Source organism: Metarhizium acridum (assembly GCF_019434415.1).
Source record: "Metarhizium acridum strain ARSEF 324 chromosome Unknown scaffold_587, whole genome shotgun sequence".
NCBI classification, from domain to species: Eukaryota; Fungi; Ascomycota; class Sordariomycetes; order Hypocreales; family Clavicipitaceae; genus Metarhizium; species Metarhizium acridum.
The window spans coordinates 602586-626937 of NW_027094049.1; the positions used below are offsets into that span (position 1 = coordinate 602586).

At 41.4% G+C, this 24352-nt stretch overlaps 8 protein-coding genes and 1 non-coding gene across 9 annotated transcripts; 8 read left to right on the plus strand and 1 right to left on the minus strand.

Annotated features, from left to right (window-relative positions):
* Nucleotides 1–192: 192 nt before the first annotated feature.
* On the plus strand, nt 193–1838 carry J3458_021961 (uncharacterized protein; the record flags this gene model as incomplete). The annotated part of the gene is made up of 3 exons (XM_066122852.1): nt 193–489; nt 560–1007; nt 1078–1838. 3 exons carry the CDS (start codon nt 193–195, stop codon nt 1836–1838), a joined length of 1506 nt encoding a protein of 501 aa, XP_065972073.1.
* Nucleotides 1839–2358: 520 nt separating this feature from the next.
* J3458_021962 (uncharacterized protein) lies at nt 2359–3249 on the plus strand. The gene has a single exon (XM_066122853.1). The coding sequence runs from the start codon at nt 2406–2408 to the stop codon at nt 3009–3011; it is 606 nt and encodes a 201-aa protein (XP_065972074.1). The 5' UTR covers nt 2359–2405; the 3' UTR covers nt 3012–3249.
* J3458_021963 (uncharacterized protein) lies at nt 3228–3653 on the plus strand (the record flags this gene model as incomplete). Its single annotated transcript, XM_066122854.1, has 1 exon — nt 3228–3653. One exon carries the CDS (start codon nt 3228–3230, stop codon nt 3651–3653), a length of 426 nt encoding a protein of 141 aa, XP_065972075.1.
* Nucleotides 3654–5617: 1964 nt separating this feature from the next.
* Nucleotides 5618–6049, minus strand: J3458_021964 (uncharacterized protein; the record flags this gene model as incomplete). Its single annotated transcript, XM_066122855.1, has 1 exon — nt 5618–6049. One exon carries the CDS (start codon nt 6047–6049, stop codon nt 5618–5620), a length of 432 nt encoding a protein of 143 aa, XP_065972076.1.
* Nucleotides 6050–7374: 1325 nt separating this feature from the next.
* Nucleotides 7375–7761, plus strand: J3458_021965 (uncharacterized protein; the record flags this gene model as incomplete). Its single annotated transcript, XM_066122856.1, has 1 exon — nt 7375–7761. The coding sequence occupies one exon, from the start codon at nt 7375–7377 to the stop codon at nt 7759–7761; it is 387 nt and encodes a 128-aa protein (XP_065972077.1).
* A 397-nt stretch (nt 7762–8158) lies between these two features.
* Nucleotides 8159–9058, plus strand: J3458_021966 (uncharacterized protein; the record flags this gene model as incomplete). The annotated part of the gene is made up of 2 exons (XM_007813783.2): nt 8159–8651; nt 8721–9058. The coding sequence occupies 2 exons, from the start codon at nt 8159–8161 to the stop codon at nt 9056–9058; spliced, it is 831 nt and encodes a 276-aa protein (XP_007811974.2).
* Nucleotides 9059–9988: 930 nt separating this feature from the next.
* Nucleotides 9989–10888, plus strand: J3458_021967 (uncharacterized protein; the record flags this gene model as incomplete). The annotated part of the gene is made up of 1 exon (XM_066122857.1): nt 9989–10888. The coding sequence occupies one exon, from the start codon at nt 9989–9991 to the stop codon at nt 10886–10888; it is 900 nt and encodes a 299-aa protein (XP_065972078.1).
* Nucleotides 10889–15946: 5058 nt separating this feature from the next.
* J3458_021968 lies at nt 15947–16018 on the plus strand. Its single transcript has one exon. It is a non-coding gene; the product is annotated as a tRNA-Arg (tRNA).
* A 4127-nt stretch (nt 16019–20145) lies between these two features.
* J3458_021969 (uncharacterized protein) lies at nt 20146–20844 on the plus strand (the record flags this gene model as incomplete). Its single annotated transcript, XM_007816586.2, has 1 exon — nt 20146–20844. The coding sequence occupies one exon, from the start codon at nt 20146–20148 to the stop codon at nt 20842–20844; it is 699 nt and encodes a 232-aa protein (XP_007814777.2).
* Nucleotides 20845–24352: the final 3508 nt, after the last annotated feature.

The window sequence follows — 24352 nt, forward strand, 5'->3', positions numbered from 1 at the left end:
GGTTTAGAACATGCACCGGTGTGAGTCGTGGACATAAAATCAATGCAACACCGAAGCAATCATGCAGCGGACTCCTCGGTAGGTATATTTGATTTTGTCAGTCTGCCTCTTCTTATTCAAATATGAAAAACTATAAGGGTAACTTGCCTCTCCGTCTACCCAGTAGCTGACATGAATGTTTCCCAGCCTACAATGCTCCCTCTCCAGCTCGCAGCCAAACACGGCGGTGGTGTTTCCATCCACAAGACGCAAATTATTCGATGCAACATCTCACACCGTCGGCTGTTTCCAAAAACACACCGTTTTGCCTATCCGTACTTGTCGGTGGGCATCCCCGTGCGGTCTCCCACGTCCAGCTGGTTGCTCTCCGTCGACACCGCATCATGGTGGCAAAGGGGCTGGCTTCACGTTTCGCCCAGGGACCATTTAAATCGTGGGCGAGACGGGGCCACGCTCTCTGAGAATATCGACGCATACCTCCAACTACAGGTACAGAACGCAGAGTCTTGGGACGGCCCGTGACATTGTCCCCGTGGCTAATTGGCCATTTCGCAAACAGGGCCTCAACCCAGCCGACTTTCCCTACGTGTACCTCCTCACTTCGCCTCGCTTCCTGAATTACGCATTCAACCCAGCCTCGTTTTGGTACCTCTACACGGCAGACATGAGCCTCAAGTACGTCATCGCAGAGGTGAATAATACGTTTGACGAGCGGCGCATGTATCTATTTCCGGGCTCTGGTAGCCCTGGCGTATTCAGGCAGACCCTTGGCAAGGACTTTCACGTGTCCCCGTTTAATTCTAGAAAAGGGGCGTACACGCTCTCGACCTTGGATCCCGCCAACGAGGGGGAAATCTCAGTCGCAATCACGTTGCGCTCTTCCAAGGGCCGTCCTAAACTGGTAGCTCGTTGGTGGTCAGTCGCGCCTGCGATGGATCCACGAATGCCATCGACAACCCAGGCATTATGGCTTCTTACGTGTTGGGGCTCAAGCATTCTCACAACATGTAGGGGCATTCCTCATTGGCCACTTGCTCCTCTAGTGGGATAGGATGCTAACTAGGGGAGAGAGTGCAGTTATGAAAATCCTGCTTCAGGCAATCGTGCTGGCTCGGGTTCACAAGCTGGAGATTTGGTACCGTCCAGAACCGAGTCCGTCGGCTCTACCACGACGACCGACTGCCACAGAAAACTTTCTGCAGTCCATCTTTGTCCAGTACATGGAATACCTTGTCGGCACGGCACCTGACAAGCACAGATTACTGACTCGTCGTGAGGGGCAGGATGGGGGAAAATCGTGTTCCAACGGCTACAGTCTTTTACACCTGCGTCTTGTCCAGCAACCTTCCCGGGAGGTGCTCAGTCTAAGAGTCCACACCCCGCAGTTCTATCGTCAGTTGATCACGTACGGGACGCTGTCCGACTACCTGTCTTACACGCTGCTTCATCCGTACGAGGAAAACCACACTGCCTGGTCCAGCGACGCACAGGCTCTTATTCATGCAATACAGAACTGCGAATCCGCCACAAGCAGGCGGGTGCCCAGACAGCGGCCGCATATTCAGGAGGTTCTCGTCAAGATACTGTGCGCTATATCCAGACAAGTCCGGTGCGTTCGGCCGCTGCAAGGATGCTATCCTGACCGTGGCCTCCCGAGTGCACGGGGAGATGCGAAAACTCAACACAACTCCGGGACCTTGAGCGTGCACGGCGGGGCCTGCTTTTTAGATGAGTTTGTTCGCGATAATTGCAGTCTTTGGCTGCAAATCCAATATATTCTAGCAGCTCTAGCCCTTCAGTGGAGGACCTGGGCCATGAATTTCATTGGAGGCGAATGAAGACACACAGGAAATATGCAACATGGGTGTTTCAAGCTTATTTGAGTTTCCGGCCTTGGCGCAGTGCAAATGGGGTTCACAGACACATGGCAAAAACACTACCGCCGCCATAGACTAGTCAGCTTCCTACTAGGTACTCTCAAGTAGATTAGGCACTCGTCATATTCATGGCCAGCCGCAAAGTATCGTTCTATGCCGCCTGTATTGTCAGGCTACTGGGGCTCGCTGGAGCAAAACGTAGATTTCCCGTGGCAAACCACATCAGCAGCAGTGAGATAGCATTGCGGCGTTTTATCAAGCACGCAGACCCAAGCCTCGTCCCGGTTGCAACGTGCCGCCCCCATGGATGCTCCGGCTGCATACCCCAAGACCAATATTTCAATGTTTGGGGGTTCAGGGTGGCTTCGGGAGCTGAAATTGCCATGCTACCGGGTGCTTACACGTGGCCGCGATCCTTCGACTAGCCAGCCTTCCACGCCACGAGCCACCAGCTACGTTGGCCGTACCCCCCCGGGGGTGTGTCTGACGAAAGCGTAAACCGCCATGTTATAAACCCAATCTTCTGTTATGGGTGCTGGTCTTTATACAAGCCCTTTGCTCTGCAGAATTTTTTCCCCTCTCTCCCTCTTCTACACTAATCCGCCTGCCATAGACCATGGCCAAGCCAGAGTATGCAAGCTCCCACACAGAAAGGCAAATCGCCGTGCCGTCTCTCCAGGCCCACCGCAATGTAGACGAGGACGAGGTGTACTCGCTTCAGGAACAAAAGAGGATCATCCGGCGCATGTTGGTTCAATCACTGTCTCCCCGCGAGCTGAATTTCTTTTCCTTCCTCGTCAGCGGCTCATGGAATCTAGTGACTTCAGACTCGTCACCGTACTGGCCTGCCTCTATGTTATATCACTCGTGGACCGCGTCAACATCTCCACCGCTGCCCTCGCGCATCTCAACAGCGATCTTGCGCTTCAGACCGGCGCCCGATACTCCATTGTCATTTCGGCGTTTTTCATCACCTACACTCTTTTTCAGCCCCTCGGCACGGTTCTTACCCGGAAGATCGGGCCCCGGTTGTTCCTGAGTTCAATCGCAATGGCTTGGGGCCTGGTCATGATTGGGAATGGCTTCGTCGATTCCTGGCAGACTCTTGCAGGGCTCCGCGTCTTGGTAGGGTAAGTAGAGTGCGTCCAGGTATGGAAAGGCATCAACGGGGACAAACGCAAAAAAAAAAAAAAAAAAACTCGAATGGGCATAAGGGAGGGTGGCAGGGGCAAACCATTTCCGTCCAGAGAGTTGTGTAGAGGTACTAATGAAAACAATGTTAGTGTTTTCGAAGCCGGCTACTTCCCCGGGGCGGTATATCTGCTGAGCACCTGGTACACCAGATTCGACATGCAGAAGCGCTACACCGTCTTTTACGGCGTCGGGTGCGTCGCCGGTGCGCTTGGCGGTATTCTGGCCTTTGGTCTCTCTCAGATGAACGGACTGGCGGGCTTGAGAGGTTGGAGATGGATCTTTATCATTGAAGGCGTCCTCTCTTGCGTCGGTGCCCTCGCCTCGTACGTCTTCCTCGTGGGCTTTCCGGAAGAGGCCGACCAGTCGTGGAACTTCATCACCAGACAGGAGCGCGATTTCATCATCCGCCGCGTCAACCGTGATCGGGGAGATGCTGTGACGGAACCCTTTTCTCTCGGCGCGTTTCTTGCACCTGCTGCCGACTTTAAAATCTGGATCTTTGCGTTTATATTCTTCTGCGTCACGACTGTAGGCTACTCCATCAACTATTTCCTTCCTATGATTCTCCTCGGAATGGGTTAGTTCTCGACCCCGCGTGTCTACTTCCTCGTTTCCCCCGTCTTATCTTTTGCCGTTAGGTTTCTCTGTTGCAGAATCTCAATGCCTCGTAGTGCCGCCGTGGGTCTTTACAGGTCTGCTCATGTACGCACAAGCTTGGCTCGGTGACCGGTATCGTCTGCGAGGCCCTATTATAGCCTTCAACGCGATTCTCGCGCTCGTTGGGCTGATGCTCATGGCATTCCATCATGCGTATCCCGTTCGATACACGGGCGTCTTCTTCGTCGTGGCGGGAGCCAGTGGGAACACGCCCCCCGTGTTGACCTATCAAGCTAACAATATTCGCGGGCACTGGAAACGCGCATTCTGCAGTGCCACGTTGGTCGGTTTTGGTGGTATCGGGGGAATCGCCGGCGCTTTGGTCTTTAGGAGCCAGGATCAGCCCAGATATCTTCCGGGAATCTATGCGTCCATTGCTTGCAAACGTTTGTATCTTGCTTTGCACCGGTGGGTTGTCCATTTGGTTCTGGTACGCAAATAAAAAGGTGAAGAGGGGGCAGGTGGTATTGGAGGGGCTGGAGAATTTCACTTATACATACTAAACAAGGCTGGAGGCTGGAGGCTGGCTATGTAAGTTGATTCGCAGCCCTCTCAGCTGCTTAAAAAAAAAAAAAAAAAAAAAAAAGGAAAACTGGATCCCATCTTCACGTCTGTGTCATCTTGCTGCGCAGGAAGTTGACTCTTTAAGCCATTCATTGATACGAAGTAGACAAGGATTCTCGTATGGAGCTGATGATGGACTAGGTGCCGAAATGTCTGAGACTGCCGAGCAAACGTCTAACACGATAGGATTTCTCGCCTAGCTACATATGACCAATGGTCAGGTTGTCTGTTGGATGACTCGTCTGTAGCCCGGCCCAAACCTGATGACGGGCCAGGCCTAGATGCCGCCTTGTGGCTGTTCTCGCGCGATTCGACCTTTGGTGTAACTGGAGAAGATTGTTAGCAATGCTGCGGCGGAGGTGCCAAGGATCAGCTCACCAATTCGCCAGTCTCTTGTTTTCTCAATCTTGTATGTGGTCGCTCATATGTTGGCTGGTAGGTCGTCCGGACTTCCGATATCTAATTTATTGGCATACAGCAATTAATGCGTGTTCAATCAATCAACCGACGCAGCCTTATCCCGCACCGGAGCTCGGCATGAGTTTTGATGCGACTTGCAAATCGATTGTTACCGCGCCCCCCCGGCCCCTTTACTCACAAGTCAAGTATGTGGTTGCGGAAGATCGAACGCAACTATGGAGGGAAAATGCAAAAACACAGCAAAATTGCAGCTCCAAAGGACTGGCTAACAACGAACTGTGATGACTTGGCTGCGGTACTTTCCCCGCCGGAACAACTCCAAAGTTCGTCAAACACAAAATTAACCAGCGGAATCACGCTATTAATGCAAAATGACAAGTAGCCATAGTCCCTTCATGGTCTAGTGGTGGAAAGATTTAGTCAAGAGACACAGTCAAGTCAGTGATTCGAAAGCGGGAACGTCTCTCTCATTGGCAGGTTGCCATGATCGTGCATCAAATTGGGCCACGGGGCTGCACCCAAATTTACCAACTCCATCTGCCGTTGCCAGACGGTATTATGAATAGTTTCCTTTTCCTCCTTTTTGGGAGTTGATTCGTATGAGGGCCAAGGGGTCCCACCTGTATCTAGCGTGACAAAGAATAGTCGCAGTAAAAGGATGAAGTTGACGCCCTGCGAGACTTTACTCATCATACAAAAAGCAGCCGATGCATGACTTTGAACGACCACTTAGGTTAAAAGTCTGTAGGGCTGTTTGTATATCGTCTTAGGGTAGCGTGTAATCAAACCCCTTAAGAGAAGAGGCTGTATCTGAGGAGAAATGTAGAAGCAAGCTGTATAGTTTGCTTTGGACTGCTAGCAGCCCACCCTGGCTAGCTCCAAGAAGCCAGTGGACGCTGACTGAATCATAGAGGATTGAAAACGGCACCATTTCGGAGATTGACAGATATTTTGAGAAAAAAAGCTACACCCCAAGGCGTCCTGTTGGACGGAGTCAGGCGTGGCTGGATATCGGGTGCACGGTCCAGTGATGGGTCTTCAGTCTTCCAGGACCTTTTTCTCGTTCGTTCCTGCGTCGAGGTGTGTTTTGCAAATGAGCCTTTGGTCCAAGCGACCTGGGTTTGCTCGTGAGCGAGTGTGACGGGTTTGTACTCCGGAGCGTCCTGATACTTCTCTTGGCGGGGAGCAGCAGCCAGGATTTGAGGGCAGGTTGACTCGATTGGTTGTTGAGTTGGCTGTCGGCTGCTTTGAACGCTGACATGGACCGAATCAAAGGTCTCGGTGTGGATGATGGATATGGAGATGGAATGTAGATCATAGCGAAGCTTGGACACCATGACTCCGGCTGGTGTCCCATGACTCCGGCTGGTGTCCCATGACTCCGGCTGGTGTCCCAACGGCTGAAGGGCTCCCTATTGGTTTATATCACAGCCTTATAACGAGGGGATTTTTGCCGATTCGGAAGTGACAGGCATTCCTGCCGCACGACGTCTTGCAAATCCCAGGTTCCAAGCTTCAAAGCTTCGCCGGATGCTTGGGCAATCCTTGCTCACGCCCAGCTGGTGCCAGCACGATGACAGCCACCGTTCGAACGAGCCAGTGATTGTTCCGTGATTTTGAGAAGTCGGTCTGGTGGTGAGATGCCGGAGAAGACAGGACTTGTGTACTCAAGTGACGTCTGGTGCGGCCGCAAAACCGCACATGGAGGCCACAGCCACTACTGCGTCAAGTTGACAGGCACTGGGAAATGCACTGACCAGGACAAGTTCCATGGACAGTCTGGAAGGCAAGCTTTGGCCTTTGGCCCATTCTCTTCCCTTAACGCCACTGAATGTATGGACCGTTGATGGTGGTTTGATGGCTGGCGATTGTTGCAGATGCGGAGTTGATGGCGAGGAGTTGACGTGACCTGGAAGTTTCGAATGTTCCAGCGGTGCTGTGAGTGGCTCCTAGCGGTGCCCAGGTGGTTAGTGGCGCTCATAGGCGGTGGGTGGCCCCAGGCTGCAGCTTGGGGGCCCTTTAGCATTCAATGTTGGGCTGCGCCGTTTTGTCTCCACTGCTGTCAAGTCTCCTTCTTCTGGCCGCCGGCACCCCAGGTGCTTCAAGTGTGGTCATGACCAACTGGTCCCTCTCGTGCTGGCTCCTGGGCGCGATGCCACGAGGCCCGGCCCATCAATCCGCCGGTCCAGCCCTTTTCTTACGCTCAACCATCCCCTTGACATGGAAAAGCTCACATTGGCTTCGTTTTCGCCCCAGCTTGCCCAACCCGGCTTCTGTTTATTGCGCCTTGCCAGGCAAAGTCGAGTTACGTCTACACGTGACGACAAAGTGCTCACTCAGCCCTGCCTTGCTCCACGTTGCACCAGACGTTACACGCTGCATGCTGCACAGCCAGAACCTGGGTCCGAAGGAACAGGCAGGTCCAGTATGAATAGCCTCTTCTTCTTGGTCTGATTTTGGACTCAAGTCGGCGTGGCTTATTTCCGACCCTGTGCCCCCCTCCTAGTTAACTTGACGCTTGCCCATCGTCACGCTCCTTGTCTTATTTCAATGCCAAGTCTCCTTCCACAACAGCAACCAGACTACTACTGTTACGAAATCTTCTACCGAGTACAAGCATCGATCTTCAAATCGCTTCTTGGGTTCTCAACTACTCTACAAGATGGACCAAATGCTGCAGCATTTCCCGCCAGTGCTCCTCACCTATCCAGACCCTTCCGAGTTTGACTATTCAACCTTCCTGCAGCAAACGGAAGATATCCCTTTCCCAGATCCATCGCACAGCACGTCAGCAGGGACCATTTCGGAGTCATCTCCGGGCCAAGCGACACCCCCAAGCTCCGACGGACGGAGTACGTCTGGTGCTGTGGACATGTCGGTCACGCGCCGCCAATCCGCTCAGAAGCAGAGGTTGGAGCGCAGGGGACATACCAAGAGCAGACGCGGATGTTACAACTGCAAGAGAAGGCGCATCAAGGTATCTATCACCAGTCTCTTGCGCGCACGACCAAATCCCGGAAGAGCTGGAGACTCTAACCCGCCGCCATAGTGCCAGGAGACTCGCCCTGCGTGCGGCCATTGTGTGAAGACGGGGTTGAAGTGTGAATACCCCTCCATGCCGCAAATCACCCACCAGGTACGAACCACGGGCCGTGCATGATGCATCATTGACTGTATCCGAAGATGGGCATATCACCCCAGCGTCCACGACTAACATTATAGTAGCCTCACCATCAGGTACCTCTTTTCAGCCTGCAGGACATGCGATTCTTCCAGCACTTCCTCACCCAGTGCTACCCCCCACCATCCATTGAAGCAAGAGGAGATTTGGACCCACGAGATCCCGTGCATTGCCCATAACGTACGTTACACACGCTCTTGTCGAGGTTAAACAAAGACAGGGATATTGACTTTCTTTTATTTTTCTCCGATAGCATGAATTCTTGATGCACGCTATATTGGGCTTTGCCGCATCAGAACTTGTCCCCACCGACAGCTCCTTTGTCCAAGCCGCGATGAACCACCGCATCAAAGCCATCAAAGCCATCAAGAAGCGGCTTTCCGAGTCTGCGCGCGGCCAGACAAGCTACGAAGAAGCAAACGCCCTCGTCGCCACTTGTTTTGCGTTGACCTTTCAGTCTGTTTGTCTAGAAGACGGTCTGGCAGAGTACATGACGTTTATTCGAGGCATTCTCATTGTCGGAATGCAAATGATGTTCAAGGGCATCAAACCCATCTTCGAGCAGCTATTCGAAGACCGGCAGGACGAGGTGATGGAGCCATATCTTAGAGATTTGCCCTTGATCCAACGAGGGTGGGCTGACGCCGCTGGCGAAGCCATCTCAAACCTACGGCCACTATGTGTCGAACCAGTAGAAGTTGAGTATTGCCAACAGCTGCTTGGCATTGCAGAGAAGCTCAACGTAAATTCTTTTGACGGTAAGCTGCAGCTTTTTAGTTGTTTCCAAAATTTTGCCTACCATTACGAGACTCTAATTGTACCTGCAGCATACAAGTCCAGCTGCAGACAGTATGCATGGTGGATGATGCTACCACATAGCACCTTCCAGCAGCTTATCAATCTCGACAGACAGAGCATGATTCTGCTTCACGCACATTGGATTGCCTTGTCGCAGATTATGGCATTCATCACCGAGCGCGAATACGACGTTCGTGAAAAGAGGCCAACGGCTTCGACCGACCCTGGACCTGCGCCGGGATTTGTGAAGTGGTTGAAGTTTCTTAATGCTAGAGTGGACTACGAGCATCAAATGTACAACCAGTGGCCCTTGTGGGTAGAAGCACAACTGGACAAGGATCTTACGTTTTTTGGACGACGACTATGAGCATGATGTTTTGGGGGGGCGCGGCGCCAATGCGAATTACAGGTCTATTGAAAGGGGTGAAATTGGATATATTTGTTGTAATTACTACCAATTCTAGTGTCTGCTTCTACGCAACTCGAATCGAACATCCCTTGGAGATGTGCTTCCTTGCGCAGACACATCCGTGCCATTATGCTCATCCCCCACTTACACGCAGCCATCAACCCTCCACACCGTCGTCAGTGAGTGTTCCCTACGTCACAGCCAGGCAGCAACGTCTTTCCCGCCCTATTTTCTCGCCCACCAACAGCTTATTGTATAACACTGGCACGCAATGCCCGTCTACCAATCACCAAACGCCCCTCGCTTGCCTCATCTGGCCACACAGCCCCAAGTTCCTTCCATCAAACCTTCGAAAACGAATCCGCCAGAGCCCCCGTTTTCTGTGCCCGTCGCACACCAGCATAGCCACCAGCCCAGCAACGCCTTGCGATGCACCTCAATGGCTTGCCTAAAATGTCGGAACAAGCTTTGTGGGGCAGCGGCACTCGCGCTGTCGTATGATTGGATACAGCTCCACATCCCCGGACATCGTATTGATCGTATCGCCCAGCAAAACGGTTATGCTCCCCGCTTCTGGGGCGACATGAGCGAATAGGACGCGGGGGCACGGAGGAGCCCGTCGTGGCGGTACCTCCGTCAGCGGGAAGCCGTATTTCGCGACGGGAAATTGTGGGGCCGATTCTCCACGAAACGCGATGCATGCGCGATTCATCTTTCCGAGTATATAATTGTCGTGAACTCGAGGAGCGAAATGGCATTATGGGAGAGAGTCAGCACCTTTGATAACATACAACTGGCTGGCCTCGGAGTTGAACAAGGAAATATTCCGAGGTTGCGCGCGACAATTTGCGCACTTGGCCCCCGTTAACACCACTTACACGACCCGACATGATGGCCGCGCAAGTGCTCGACAGCAAAGCCGCACGCCGGCAGCCCAGCACGCCGGCCGCTCTGCCCCCGGAGTACGCCGAGGGAGACCATGTCGAGCTCGCGGACCTCTCGACGCCCAGGACATCCACCGCCGAGTCGCCCCCAGCCTACGACGAGGTCGTGTCCCCGGCCGCCCTCGCCACCACCGGCCTCGCGCCAACACACACGTACCAGGTCGAGTCCGAGGGCCACCCGCTCGTCGCGCTGCCGCTGGCGCCTCGCCCGTCGCCGGTCGGCATCTTCGCCGTGCTTCCCGACGGCTCGCTCGGCCCGCTGGCGTACCAGTCGCTCCGGCGCGCGCGCTGCTCCGGCAACAGCGTGCTCGTCCGCGCCGACGACCCCCTCGCCCTGGAGCCCCTGTGCTCGACGACGTACCGCTTCGGGCCGGGCCGCCCGCCCAGGATGCGGCTGCAGGGCGAGGTCGCGCACGGCGAGGAGCTCGAGGTCGCGGGCGAGGGGTGGCACACGCGGGCGCACAACATGCGCACGCACCTGGGCACCTTCCAGTGGCGCTACGCGGGCCGCCGGGAGAGGAGGGCCGTCGGCGCCAGCAGCCTGCTTGTCATGGACCAAATCACGAGCGTCGCCCTGCTGGGCGGCAAGACGGCGGAGCGGCGGAGGAGGGTCGCGCAGCTGGTGAGGAGCGAGGCGCTGCGCACGCCGGGGACCACGGGCGCCACGGCTGGCAACGGCGGCCGTCTGCTCATGGATCTGAGCGCGTGGGCGGGCAGCAAGGCCGAGGTGAGGGCCATGGAGGTCCTCGTCCTGAGCGGGTGCGTCGTCATGTTGAAGAAGGAGGTTGATCGGAGGAGGGCGGCGCAGTTTGTCGTCCTGGCCGGTGCTGCGGGCGGGTCGTGAGCGTCGTCGGCGGGGTTTCTTTTGGGAGGAAACACCACGGGGTCTCTTTTTTGGTTCTTCTAAAATGGAGATTTGGTTGGTGTATTACGGGGTTGATGTGTCGGCGTCTTGGTTCTTGGTCTGGGCCCTGGGAAGCATTGAGTTAGGGAGTGTCAATATGTGACACATGTTTGCATTGTCTATTATATGCCAAGCTCGAAAGAAGCCGTGCTTTGATTTGTATGAGAATCCCGTCGGGTTAGAGACAGTTTCACAGCCCGGTGGTCGAATTTGTCATGTCAAATTGCCTTCTTGGCTGTGCTGCAGAGCCCTCCCCTCGTAGAATTTCTACCGGCTGGACCATGTACCAAATCACTAGGCAGTGTTGGATACAAGTACTAATTACATGTAAGAAGCTTGTAGACGCGGAGTCCTAGTGAGCCAGCGGGCGCGAGTCAAGTTGTCAAGTTGACTCTTTTGATTTGGAAACCCAGACTCTTGGACAGGGCACTTTTTCGATTAGGCTACAAAAGTCTCAATAAGCCTAGCTGTCTGCGGTTGGCACTGTCCTTTCAATGATGTTTCCCGACTTCTCCAAATCGTCCTTGTCTGTAAATCGAAGCCCCGACAAGTCACACCTGTAAACAATGCATCGTGCCCGCCCAACAGTCTAGTCTGTGGCTGCGCGGCTGTCTATGGATGAGCTTGCAGCATGACGATTTTCAGGGCCAAGCTTCTTAAAGTCATTTTTTCCCGCCTACTATAGCGGCTTGTTTGCAAATGCTTAATATAGGGGCGTCGGGAGCGATCTCAGCCATAACCACAACGGTAGCGATGATAGTTTGATGGTAATCAGAGCATTAACTGTAGTGTAGTTTTATAGTTTTATAGTTTTTATAGTTTTAAATATAAAAAATTATATTAAATCTAATAAAATACTTATAGAATTATAAGTTTTATAAATAATTAATATAAATTTTATATTATAAGTTAATATTAAAAAAGTGAGTCCTTATATAGTATTATAAGCTTAAAACTTAAAAAACTATATTTTATAGTTTTTATAATATAATATAATATAATATGTTTTTAAAAAATTATATAATTTAGTTTTTAAGCTTATAATAAGCTAAAAGAACCCACTTTTTATATAAGTTAATTAATTATAATATTAATTAATTTATATATTTATTATTACAATTTAAGTATTTTATTAGATTTATTATTAATTATTTAAGCTTTTTTAAAAATTAAAAATGTAGTTTTCTTATTAATGCTTTAATAGTAAATTAGTAATCGAAGATAAAGGCGTGGAGTTCTTTAACTTTAGTTACTACCTCTAAGTACTTAGTATACTATTTAACGGAATTTATATATCTAGACTATAATATTAAAAGTAGTGTACTTTTATAGTTTTTAATGAAATTTAATGTAATATAATATAATATAGTTTTACTATATTATATTATATTTTAAAAATTAATGTAATATATAATATTAATTAATTTATAAGCTATTATTAGCTAATATAATTAATAAGCTAAAATAAAGCTAAATTTACTTATTAATATTACTATTAATAAGTAGAGATTAATTAGCTTAAATAAGGTAAAAATAGGGATTAAAAAACTAATAAAAATAAAATAAAAATAAAATAAAAGGGAATTATAAGAGAATTATATTAAGTAAGTAAGTATTATTTTATATTATTATTATAAGTAAAATATATTAAATATAATAAATTTAAAAGTTCTTATTATTTATATATAAATATCTTATAAAATAATAATATTTATAATATTACCTTATAACTTAAATATAAAATATTAAATATTAAAGTTATAAGAGATATATTAAAGTTATAAATAATATATTTAAATACCTTAAAATTTTTTATATAAACTTATATTTTATACTTTCTTTTTATATATATTATTTTTAATATTATAATAGATTTTATAGTTAGCACGACGCCGGGCTAGAGTAGGATAGGGGTACTCACGGTAACCTTTTGCTTAGTGGCCTTTTTCTCCTAGGTAGGCGTGAGCATCTTACCCTTAAAAGGGCTATTCTTTTACAGCTAAGTTAATACCGCTGCTAAACTAGAGTTAGTTAATTAATTAAAACGTACCTTAAGAGTAATATTAGGTATAATTATTTTAAAAATAATAAGCTTTTATAAAATATTAATAGAAAGATATTAAGACTAGACTAAAGTTAAGTAAACGTATAAAGTAAAATAGACTAATATATAGTTAAAAATAACGAATAAAATAAGGGAAAGAGACGTTTAATATTAAGCTAACGTTAAGTAAAAACTTACCTTAAATTAAAAAAAGCTTATAAAAGCTATAAGAGATAAGAAAAAGCCTAAAAAAATAACGCGTATTAGCTAAATTTACCTAAAAAACGCCTAAAAAATAAGCTAATATAAGTATAGCTTTAATAAGCTTATAAAAAGAGCTAAAAGCTATTATAAGGCTAGCCTAATATTAAAGGCTATAAAAAGAGGTTATACGTATAAAAATTAAAAGTTTAAAGAAGAAAGAAAAAAAGGAAAATTAATAGCTTAATTTAAAGCTCTTATAAAGGCTATAATAGGCCTTAAATAACTAATAATAGCTAATTAAGCCTAGCTAGGTAGCTTTAAAAGTAAAGATAAAGTAAAGTTTATTATAATATATTAATTATACTAAAAATATTTAAAATATAGTATTACGTTAAGCTTAAAATAATATAATATAATATAATACTTAAAGGAAACTATATAATAGCCTTAAACACTTAAATATTAAAATAGTTACTTAATTAATATATTAAAGCTAACTTAAACTTAGCTTAAACCTTTATTATATACGCTTTAATAAACTATTATTAGAATAACTAGCCTAATAGGTACCTTTTACCTATATAATTTAAAATACGCTTTATATAATTATAAATTATAGTAAAGTAAAAATAACTTAAAATAAAAGTAAGGGGGTTTTTCTTTTTATATAAAGGGTTTTCTTACTTAAACTACATGTAAAAGTATTAGAATAGCTATAATAGCTTTAGGGTACTTAAATAAATAAATAAATAATAGATTTTATATTTCTTACTTAACTTTCTTATTTTTAAATTTTATTATAAAAAAAGTTTTATTAAAAAAAAGCTTATATAAGTATATTATATATTAAAATAAAGCTAAAAATCACGTTATTTTAAATCTTATAAAATTAGCTTTATAACGTTATTAATAAGTAAGTTATTAAGCTTTAAACTCTTATTTTAAAAAAGTAAATCTTAATTTTTTAATTAAGGTTTAACCTATTATAACTCGCTTAATTTATAAGCTATACGTATAAAAATTAATGTATTATAAAGAGCTAAATTAGCTTTATTTAAGTATATTAATTATAACCTTATAAGTCTTATAATTAACGTTATATTTATCATTAAAAATTTTCTTTATAATTATATATTATACTATAAATGTAATTATAGTGTAATTGAACTATATTAAAACTATAAAAACTATACTATATTATAAACTATTCTAAAAAACTATCCGTTTAAATGCTTTAAGGTGCCACCTTTGTAACGGCCCCACTTTTTCTGCGATACCTAGCGGGTACCTTTTTGGCAACAAGGTCAGCCACTAAACCTTCGGGCTGCGATAAGTGCGATGTAGCTCTTTGTAAGCAGGGAGATTACTGGTACTTATACCATCATACTATTTCTTAGTGGGGTTATGTATCTTTCATATTAAGGTTTTTTATTGGTTAACATCCTTGTTCGGTACGAAGGTGGCACCTTAAAGCATTTAAAGGGATATATAGTGTAGTTTTTTTATTAATACTTTAACTATATTAATCAAGTTTAATTTAAACTTTCTTACTATAAATAGAGTAACGCAATAAAGTTAATTACTCTCTAAATTAAACCTTATCTGAACGCAATAGCGCCTGTACTTGCCTTTCTTATCCAAGATTTCCCACCTCTCAAGGATGTTTCCCTTCTGTATTTGCAGGGAAAACCTACGAATTCCCATCGCCGCCTTTAGACACACCTGCTCAGGCGCTAAACAGGCACCACTCAGGACTGGCTCAGATGGGATCAGCAACCGCAGCCACTACTTATCCTATACGAGATACGACATGGTTGGTGGCGTTCTCCGGACGTTGACTGAGATTTACTGCTGTACGTGAGAGTCCCCCTGTTAATGTTGTCTGATTGACCTCTATGATCTGCCTCGTGGAGCACAGCTGCGGGGCCGATTTGAAGGTGATGACGGCGTTCGTAAGGTAGCGCTCCTCATCTGGTTCGATTCAATGTTGTGCTTGTGCAAGGGCCATTAGCGGTGTAGTACTATTAAGCCGGCTGAGTCGGTGGCAGCGTCAGGCCCTTCTAAGCTCAAGCATGTTCTGGCTCAAACTTGGAAAAGTTGACTACCTGCTGACCATGATAAAACTATGCACAGGTGAAGCCATCTTCCGGCCCTTATATCGCAGCCTAAAAACCTGTCGCGATATCCCAAGTAGCCGGGTGATATATCAGCGTTAGGCCACAATGCGACGTCATATTAAAAGTCCTTGATAAAGTGCGGACCGTACATTACGGATGAAAATACTACATATAGAAGCGCGCAATAACTTGGAACAGCGCACCTCGTGAACTGTCTCTTCCAATACAACCGGTCGCTGCACAGCCCCACGGTCATCTTCAGCTCTCATTCATGCATACCAGCTGAGGGGGAAGATGGTGGCACTTTCATCTCGTGCCCGTACTCATCCATCGCAGGATTGTCTGATCTGGGATGGATGGACCGAGAGGCATTCTTCTCCTCTGTAGTTGAGTGTTGGAGACCATGTTCGTTACGCCAAACTAGTTTTGGCCTTCATCCACTGTGAAAATCACAATGCTATCCACAATTGGCATCTCCACACGTACCAGCTTAGCAGTTGCCAAGCAGGCAGCATCGTGACTTCATTCACGGGTTCACAGAGAATAATCGCGCCGCACGCATACATCCTCTCTGGAGCCTCATTTCTTTGACATATTCATATTACATAATAGCGAGCCAATTTGTCGGTTGTAGGCGTGCTGGCGCAATGGTAGCGCGTAGTCCTCCTAAGACTAAGGTTCAGGGTTCGAGTCCCTGGTACGTCGATTTTAGGATGCCTTTTTTTTTGCCCTTTTTCTCACTCAAGTCAGGTTTGTACCTCATCTGATGCATATTAGGCACAATGGAAATATGGTCTGTCTTTTCTAATTCCCTCGCTCTCTTACCGATTCCAGCAACTAGCAATAGCGATCCCATGGGGTCGTGCTATTCGTGCTACTAACCCTAGCTATTCCGATAGTGTGTTTTTAGAAAATTATATAATCTAGTTTTTAAGCTTATAATAAGCTAAAAGGACCCACTTTTTTATAAAAGCTAATTGGTTATAATATTAGCTAATTTATATATTTATTATTATAATTCAAGTATTTTACTAGATTTATTATTAATTATTTAAGCTTTTTTGAAAATTAAAGTAGTTTTCTTGTTAATGCTCTGGCTATTCGTGCTACCACCCCACTCTAATTTTAGGCCTACACTCTAACCTACTACGCCCCACTATATATTTTCACATATATTACCCTAGTAATAAGAGAGTTATTATGAAAATGCCTTATAATAATAAAAAATTAAGCTATAATTATTATATAATATTAAAAAATTATATTATAGTTATTTAAGCGGCCTTTTTATAGCTTTATAAAATTATAATAATATTATTAAATTATATAATATTTAGCTTAATTTAAACCTTATAATTACGTTAGAATACCGCTTTTTTTATATTTATAATAAATAATAATTATATACTTAAAATTATAGGTTTTAATATCTTTCTTAAAGTATAACTTAAACTCTTTTTTAATAACTCTTTTACCTTTAAAGCCTTTAATATTAAAGAGATTATTAAGTTATTTAATAATAAAGATTTTAACCGCTTAATTCTTAGAATATTATTATTAAAAGCTTATAATAACTTTAATTAACTTTTTAATAATTTATAAGCTTAAGGTAAGGTAAATAATATTACCTTTATTAAAAGCTTTATAATTAAGTTTATTAAACTTAATAAAAAGTAATAGCTTTATTATAAATTTATAATAGCTTTTTATATTATTATAGCTTTAAAAGGCTATTTAAAGTAAGTAAAATTTAATAAGCTATTATTAAAAAGAATAATTATAAGTTTAAGCTTTAATTAATAATTATTATAATAAATATAAATTAAGTTTAAATTTATAAAGTTATATATTATTAATATAATTATAATTAATTTCTTAATTTATTAATTAAGCTAATATATTAAAGGTTTATAATTAATTAAAAAGAGTATCTTATAAACCTTATAAAATATTAAGCTCTTTTAATTTATAAGATAAGTAATATTATTTATAATATAATAAGAAAGAAAGAGTTAAAGGTTTATTTTTACTATAAAAACCTTTATAATTAAGTTATAAAAGCTTATATAAAAAAGCTAAATAGATTTTCTTTAATATAATAGATTATAAAGCTACTTAAAGAGTAAAATTTATTATATATTATTAAATATAATAATAAGAGTTATTTAAAATTAATTATTTAGACTTATAAGTCTTATATTAAATTATTAATAAATAAAAAGTTTTCTCTTAAGTTCTTTATATAAATAATACTTATAAGATTAATTATTATAAATTATACTTATTTTAGGTAATTACTATTATAAACTAAAACTTTAACGTAAACGTTATATTTACTCTTATTATAAAAGAGAATAAACCTACCTTTTAATAGATTTTATTAGCTGTTAATTAAATTTAAAATTAATATAAAATTAAGGCGCTTAAAGTTATTATAAATAACTTTAATAAAGCACTTAAAAACGCTTTATAAGTTATTTTTTAAGATATAATAATAGATATATATTTAGTATATATTATTAAATATAAAGGCTAAAATTCTCTTTTATTAAAAGCCTTTTAATAATAATAATAATAATAACCTAAAAGTTAAGGCGTTTAATAAATACTTAAATAACTTTGTTTTAATAATTAAATTACTTATTCACGTATAAGAAATTAAAGAATTTAACTCTATTTAAAATTAAATAAAGAATATATATAGTTTATAATAAGAAGATATTCTTAATTATATTAAGAATACCTATTATAATTAATAAAGGTAATAGGCTTATTATTATACATAATTTTATTAGAACTTTAAGTATATAATTATAAGTTTAATTAAAGTAATATATTATAATATAAAATTCTATATATATATTAATAATAATAAGTTATTTATACTCTTTTAATTAATTTATTAAATAATTCTTAAAAAAATTATAAATATTCTTAAAAAGTAATTATAATAAAGCTTTAATAGTAAAACGTATATAAGTATAATAAATAGCTTAATAATTTACTTACGTAAATATTTTATAAGGCTATAAATCTCTCAGCTTATTAATATAAGCTTATAGAAGCTAATTATTATAAAGGTAAATAGCTTTAATCTTATAAGAAAAATTACTCTTTTATATACTAATTTATATTACCTTATATATATATTATTCTATTAAAGCTATAAGTATAATAGCCCTTAAAAAAGAGTAATATTTCTTTTTATTAATAGCTTATAAAGCTATTAATAAGCTTTAATTTTAATTTCTATTAATTTATTATAAAAAATATACCTATTAATAACCTATAAACTTTTAATACTTTATATCTTTAAATTTATTATTCTTATAAGATTAATTATAAAAGATATTACTTATTACTCTTAAATATACTCTTAAATATAGAATAATATGAAAATTCTAATAATAATAATAGTTAATAATTAAGTTAAAAGCTTTAATTAAGCTCTTAAGATTACTGATAAATTAATTTAAGTATATAATATATAATAATATAAGATAAATTAATTAAATAATTTAAAACGTAATAATAAAGAAGACTTATAATATAATTATAAGTATAATTAAGAAACGCTATAAATTATATATAAATTTAATTAATAGGTAAATAAGCTATAAAGTAAGTAATAATATTAAGGTTATTAAAAATTAAGGAAATTATCTCTTAAATATAATTAAAAAAGTTATAGCTTTAATAAATAATCTCTTAAAAGCCTAGGTAATACCTATAATAATAATAGAATAATTAATAGCTTATAAATATATATATATTTATTAAAAACATTAAAAATCACGTTTTTAAGCGATTTAAGCTTTATTAATACTTACTTAAGCTTATATTATTAAAAAAATAATAGATTTAAATTAAATATTAATTAATTTTTTAAAAAGTAAGCGTAATTATATAAATGTATATAAAAATGTATAATAGTGTATAGGTAGTTAATTACTAGGCTAAATCGAGCGGTAGTAGCACGAATAGCTAGGGTTAGTTGCACGAATAGCACGACCCATCCCATGGGTGTATATCCTATTCCGTATAGTGAAATCGTGGACTGCCCATGTATTAGGTAACGTGTGTCGCTGCAGAGGCCCGCAGCTTCCCTTTGGCTTCTTCTCTCTTCATCTCTTCCATCACCTCTTTAGCTCAGAGCAGCCGTTACTAGCTAGGGAGTCATCAGAGAGTTAGTTCATTCATCATCATTCGTTTCTCATCGTGTGTCTATGTCCCACGACACCATGTCTACTGTACGTGCGCCTCGCTCGTACAGAAACTTAGTTGTTTAGAGATATATACCTAAATTCTCTTTTCTTTTTCTTGAATATCTCGCCTGAATGTAATTCCAATGGATATATTTAGGCATGTGAGTTGATTGATTGCGAGCATAGACCTAAAGCGAGTACCCGCACCCCTGAAGGTCGTTTGCCAAAAAGAAGTTCACTCTTGTTTGAAGTTCACTGTGCGCGTTTGCATGCTCGCTCCTGTTTGTAGTCTATCACCTTTTTGGTGATCTGTATCTGGATGACCCGAGTCCAAATCTGTTTCTGGTTCAAAAGCCAAAACGCATCAAGCCGTACATCAACGACCTAGAGCATCGACAAACTCCAATCGATACTTGGAATTGCCAAGACGCTTTCCATAATGCGGCCCAAGCAGAAGTAGCTTGTTGGCAGACGCACGGCCTGAAAAGAGATGTTCGATTCCTAATCCCGCCCGATGGACCGTTAGACGCGTCTCTTTCGTGCCATCTGCACAACCCAAATTTCCATGTTGCCGACCCTTGTTCCTCTCGCGGCGCAGACTGTTCAAATCCGTCCATCCACCAGATAATGTCTGCAGGTTTCTCTCCCGACAAAGTCCTGATTTATGATCATATTGTCCGGCGTGAACCTGTCGATGGCTTCACAGCATACCCACCCGACGTACTAGATATACATGAGAATTTTACGTCTGATTTACGAAGTCATATGGCAGCAGTCGCTGATGTTGTTTGGGGCGCACCTGTACGCGAGAGGATGAAGAAAACCCAGCGGCTTGAGGAGCTTCAGCTTTGGGGGCAGTACCAGGGTGTTTCTATCTTCTTGGAGTGGGAGACGAGCAATAGTAGATTACGACGGTTCGTGGTATTCGTTTGTCATCCTGAGGCTATGATTTATGCTGACCCGACTACGTTGGGTAAAAAGCAAGATCTTCACCTCCAGGTGGCTGCCAAATTAGCCAAAATGTATATCCCCGATAAGTTCTACGAAGAAATCTACCAACGGGGAAGCCATAAGTTCTTATTGGGGGCAGAGCATGCCAGACGGGCTGCGTTAAACGGAGAAGCGATTATCCAACTTGAAAGCATTGCGTACCGGTCCCGATCACCCACCGAAATCGATCGGCAAAGACGTAATCGTATTCCGTATCTTGAACGCAAGAAGCTGCGCCAGTATCCTGGACTGTGTGGGTATTTGGACAAGACAGACGAAGAAGAATTTGTGAGATTGGACGAGGAGATCAAGGCTCTAGAACATGCGAGTCAATAACAGCAGGTAAGAAGCACTTATGGTACTATACTCACATCTAATAAAAACCAAATAGGCTAGCTTGACTCCAGCTTTTTACATACACCCCAGGATCGACTCAGAGTTTATCGGCCCAAGATGGTTGACGGTCCTGGCTTCATCACTAGTTGGTGGTAATTGTGGAAATACTACCGCCGCTGATGCGATGCAACTATGCTATGCTCTTGATGGAGTTCCAATAGCCTCGGTACGTGATCTCTTGAGAGTCCATGGTCTGATTTTTAAGAGACCAGCAATCCGGGAAGAGGATCTGAAGGCTAGCATCATGAAGATCTTTGTCGCGGTGGCAAGCCGCTATTACCATCTGCTCGCGTATGCAGCCCGTGATAGTAGCTTTGACCACTTGATCATCCGAGGAACGGAGCCTCTGGCCCTGAAGTGTTCCAATTGTCAATCGCGCTTACTTGATGACCCATTTCCAAGATTCAAGAAGTCTGACAAGAACCGCTACGTCGCACACCATCTGAAACGGGGATGCGGGTCTGAGGCCTGCCAACAAGTTCAAAAGCCAGGCTTTGCTGTTCCTTGTAATAGTCAGTTTACATGGGCAGCGCCGAAGACTGTAGTGTTGGAACGACCCCCGATGAAAGCGGATTGGACAGACGTGCTACTTCGTCAAGGATCAAGCACAGCACATCTCCCTAGCAATGTACAAATCATTTGCAGGTTATGCAGGGATGAATCCAGTCTTCAACAAGACGATGAGCCACGATGGACGATTGAAGCGACTCCGCGATATGTCACCCGGAAACCGCGCTGTAAAGTATGCTGCAGGAACGATATCACTTGGTGTCCAGTCGACACAAAGCATACCATGGTTAGACCCGGCGAATATGAGCAAGATGTGGAAGAAGAAAGAAAAGAAGAGGTGGGAATTGGATGACATGATAAAGAACCCTAGCAGATATTTCCCCAGAGCTCGGAAAGAACGAGGAGTGACTGGCCGTAAACGTACCAAAAGAAGTGTTAGATATCGGCAGTAGGTGCCAAAAGACATGCTTGGTTTCAGTAAGCCATCAGCCATTGTTTGCAACGTGGCCATGTGCTACTCAGGCATGAGATGACGGCTGATTTGGATTCTAAGCCAAAAGTGCATGTCGTGATAAAGTGGCCGGGGAGTAAATGAGTTCTACGCACTCCCCGCTGAACGTATCGCCACCAACTGCTTGTTGGCTGCTTTTGACATGACATTGCACATGTCCAAATTCTACTGTTATGCACCTCCGGCTCCAGAGGTCCTCGAGCCTGGCATGGGACAGACCCTTCTAGGTTATTGACCAAGTCTGACTCATCGCCAAAGCTGCTTTGGAACTACATCGCACGTAGGCTTTACTCTGTTCATCACGATAACTTGAAGCTTTGTTCTTTTAAACTATTTTCAGTAATGAATAATATGGTATTACAGTAATATATAAATGCTACATGAATATAATATAGCATTCGAAGATGATGCACGTTGTAGTTATCTCATTCCAGCATATACAATCCAGGTATCTGCCGGCCCGAGACCCTTGTCTCACATGATCTTGGAACAGTACTAAGTCATTCCATGGACGTGGAATCGAAATAGTTGGATGACTCGTGAATGATCATGTAAAATACAACAAATTGTCTTGTTATCTAACGTTTGTATTCATGTAAGCCTTGCCGATAATCATAGAACAGTGCGTCAACGAGATTTAAAGCCGCTTAAAATTGCCATGTGCAGCTAGTGATAGAAGTAACGACACGAGAAAGCCATCGAGGAATCAACTCTTTGCATAATGACACAAGTTACAAGGACAATTTAAAACTCTGCACTGAACTACCTCCACGGCAAATAGCAGATAGAGTCCCATCATTAAAACACTATCTTGGAATTATGAGACTGCTCTAAGATGCTTCCCGATGCTTTATTGTTATTGTCACGGAGACTATTGTCAATTCCTTCCCGATAGAAACATGGAATTTCCTTGTATATCCATGTCAATATTATTTGGTGATTCGTTGCGGAGAGTCACCGCTCAGCCACTTCAAATGGCAATGCAACTTGCCCCAGATTATTTGCGCGGTACGACTTCAAATCTATAGGGATACATACGTGTCCTCTTCGGCCTGCATAACTTGCATAGCTTATAGCTGCTCATAGCCTGCTCCGGTCGGCTCAGGATTGCTCACTGAGGCTTAGGGGCTAAGCAGGTTAAAGCGGCCACAGCTCAGGAACTTATTCGAGAGAGGGAGTGGAACCACTTAGTTTTTCCCGCTTAATTAAGGTGTATATCTAAAATAGGAGATAGCCCGGGTGTGGTGTTTTCCTCTATATACTTATACAATAAAATAAGATCTATATTAATTTTTATAATAGCACCTAAACATATTATTAATTAGCGCTTTTTACTAATATACCGGGTAAACTAGCTTACTAATAGCTTTTTATAGCTTAGTTAATAAGGTAATTAGAGCTATAAAAGTAGTGTAATTTTATAGTTTTATAGTTTTTATAGTTTCTAATATAATAAATAATATTAAATCTAATAAAATACTTATAGAATTATAAGTTTTAACTTAAGATTATAAGGCTAATTATAAGGCTTATAAGTGATATTTTTTATGATTTAAAAGAGCTAAATTAGCTCTTTAATATGCTTTACTTTTAACTATTATAAGTTATAATATTTAAAAGTTATAAGCAATTAGAGCATTAACTATAGTATAGTTTTATAGTTTTATAGTTTTTATAGTTTCAAATATAAAACATTATATTAAATCTAATAAAATACTTATAGAATTATTAGTTTTACAAATAACTAGTATAAATTCTATATTATAAGCTAATATTAAAAAAGTGGGTCCTTATATAGTATTATAAGCTTAAAACTTAAAAAACTACATTTTATAGTTTTTATAGTATAATATAGTGTGTTTTTAGAAAATTATATAATCTAGTTTTTAAGCTTATAATAAGCTAGAAGAACCCACTTTTTATATAAGCTAATTGGTTATAATATTAGCTAATTTATGTATTTATTATTATGATTCAAGTATTTTATTAGATTTATTATTAATTATTTAAGCTTTTTTAAAAATTGAAAATATAGTTTTCTTATTAATGCTTTGTAAGCAATTAAAAATTAGCTTTACTTTACTTACTTTTTATTTTAAGATATAACTTTAAAGCTTAATATATCGCTTAATATTTTTATTTTAAAGTTAATTTTGAAAGATTTATAATTACATGATTTTTAGCTTTATTTTAATATATAATATGCTTATATAAGCATTTATTTATAATATTAGATATTTTATAGCCTTACAATACATTTATAGTTATTCTTATCTTATAATATATTTATTTATTTATTTAAGTACCCTAGAGCTATTATAAGCTATTCTAGTACTTTTACATGTAATTTAAGTAAAAAAACCCTTTATATAAAAAGAAAAACCCCTTTACTTTTATTTTAAGTTATTCTTATCTTATTATAACCTA

Excerpts from the sequence above, each read along its gene's own strand:
- J3458_021962 (XM_066122853.1), top strand. The coding sequence starts at position 2,406 with ATGGGTGCTGGTCTTTATACAAGCCCTTTGCTCTGCAGAATTTTTTCC.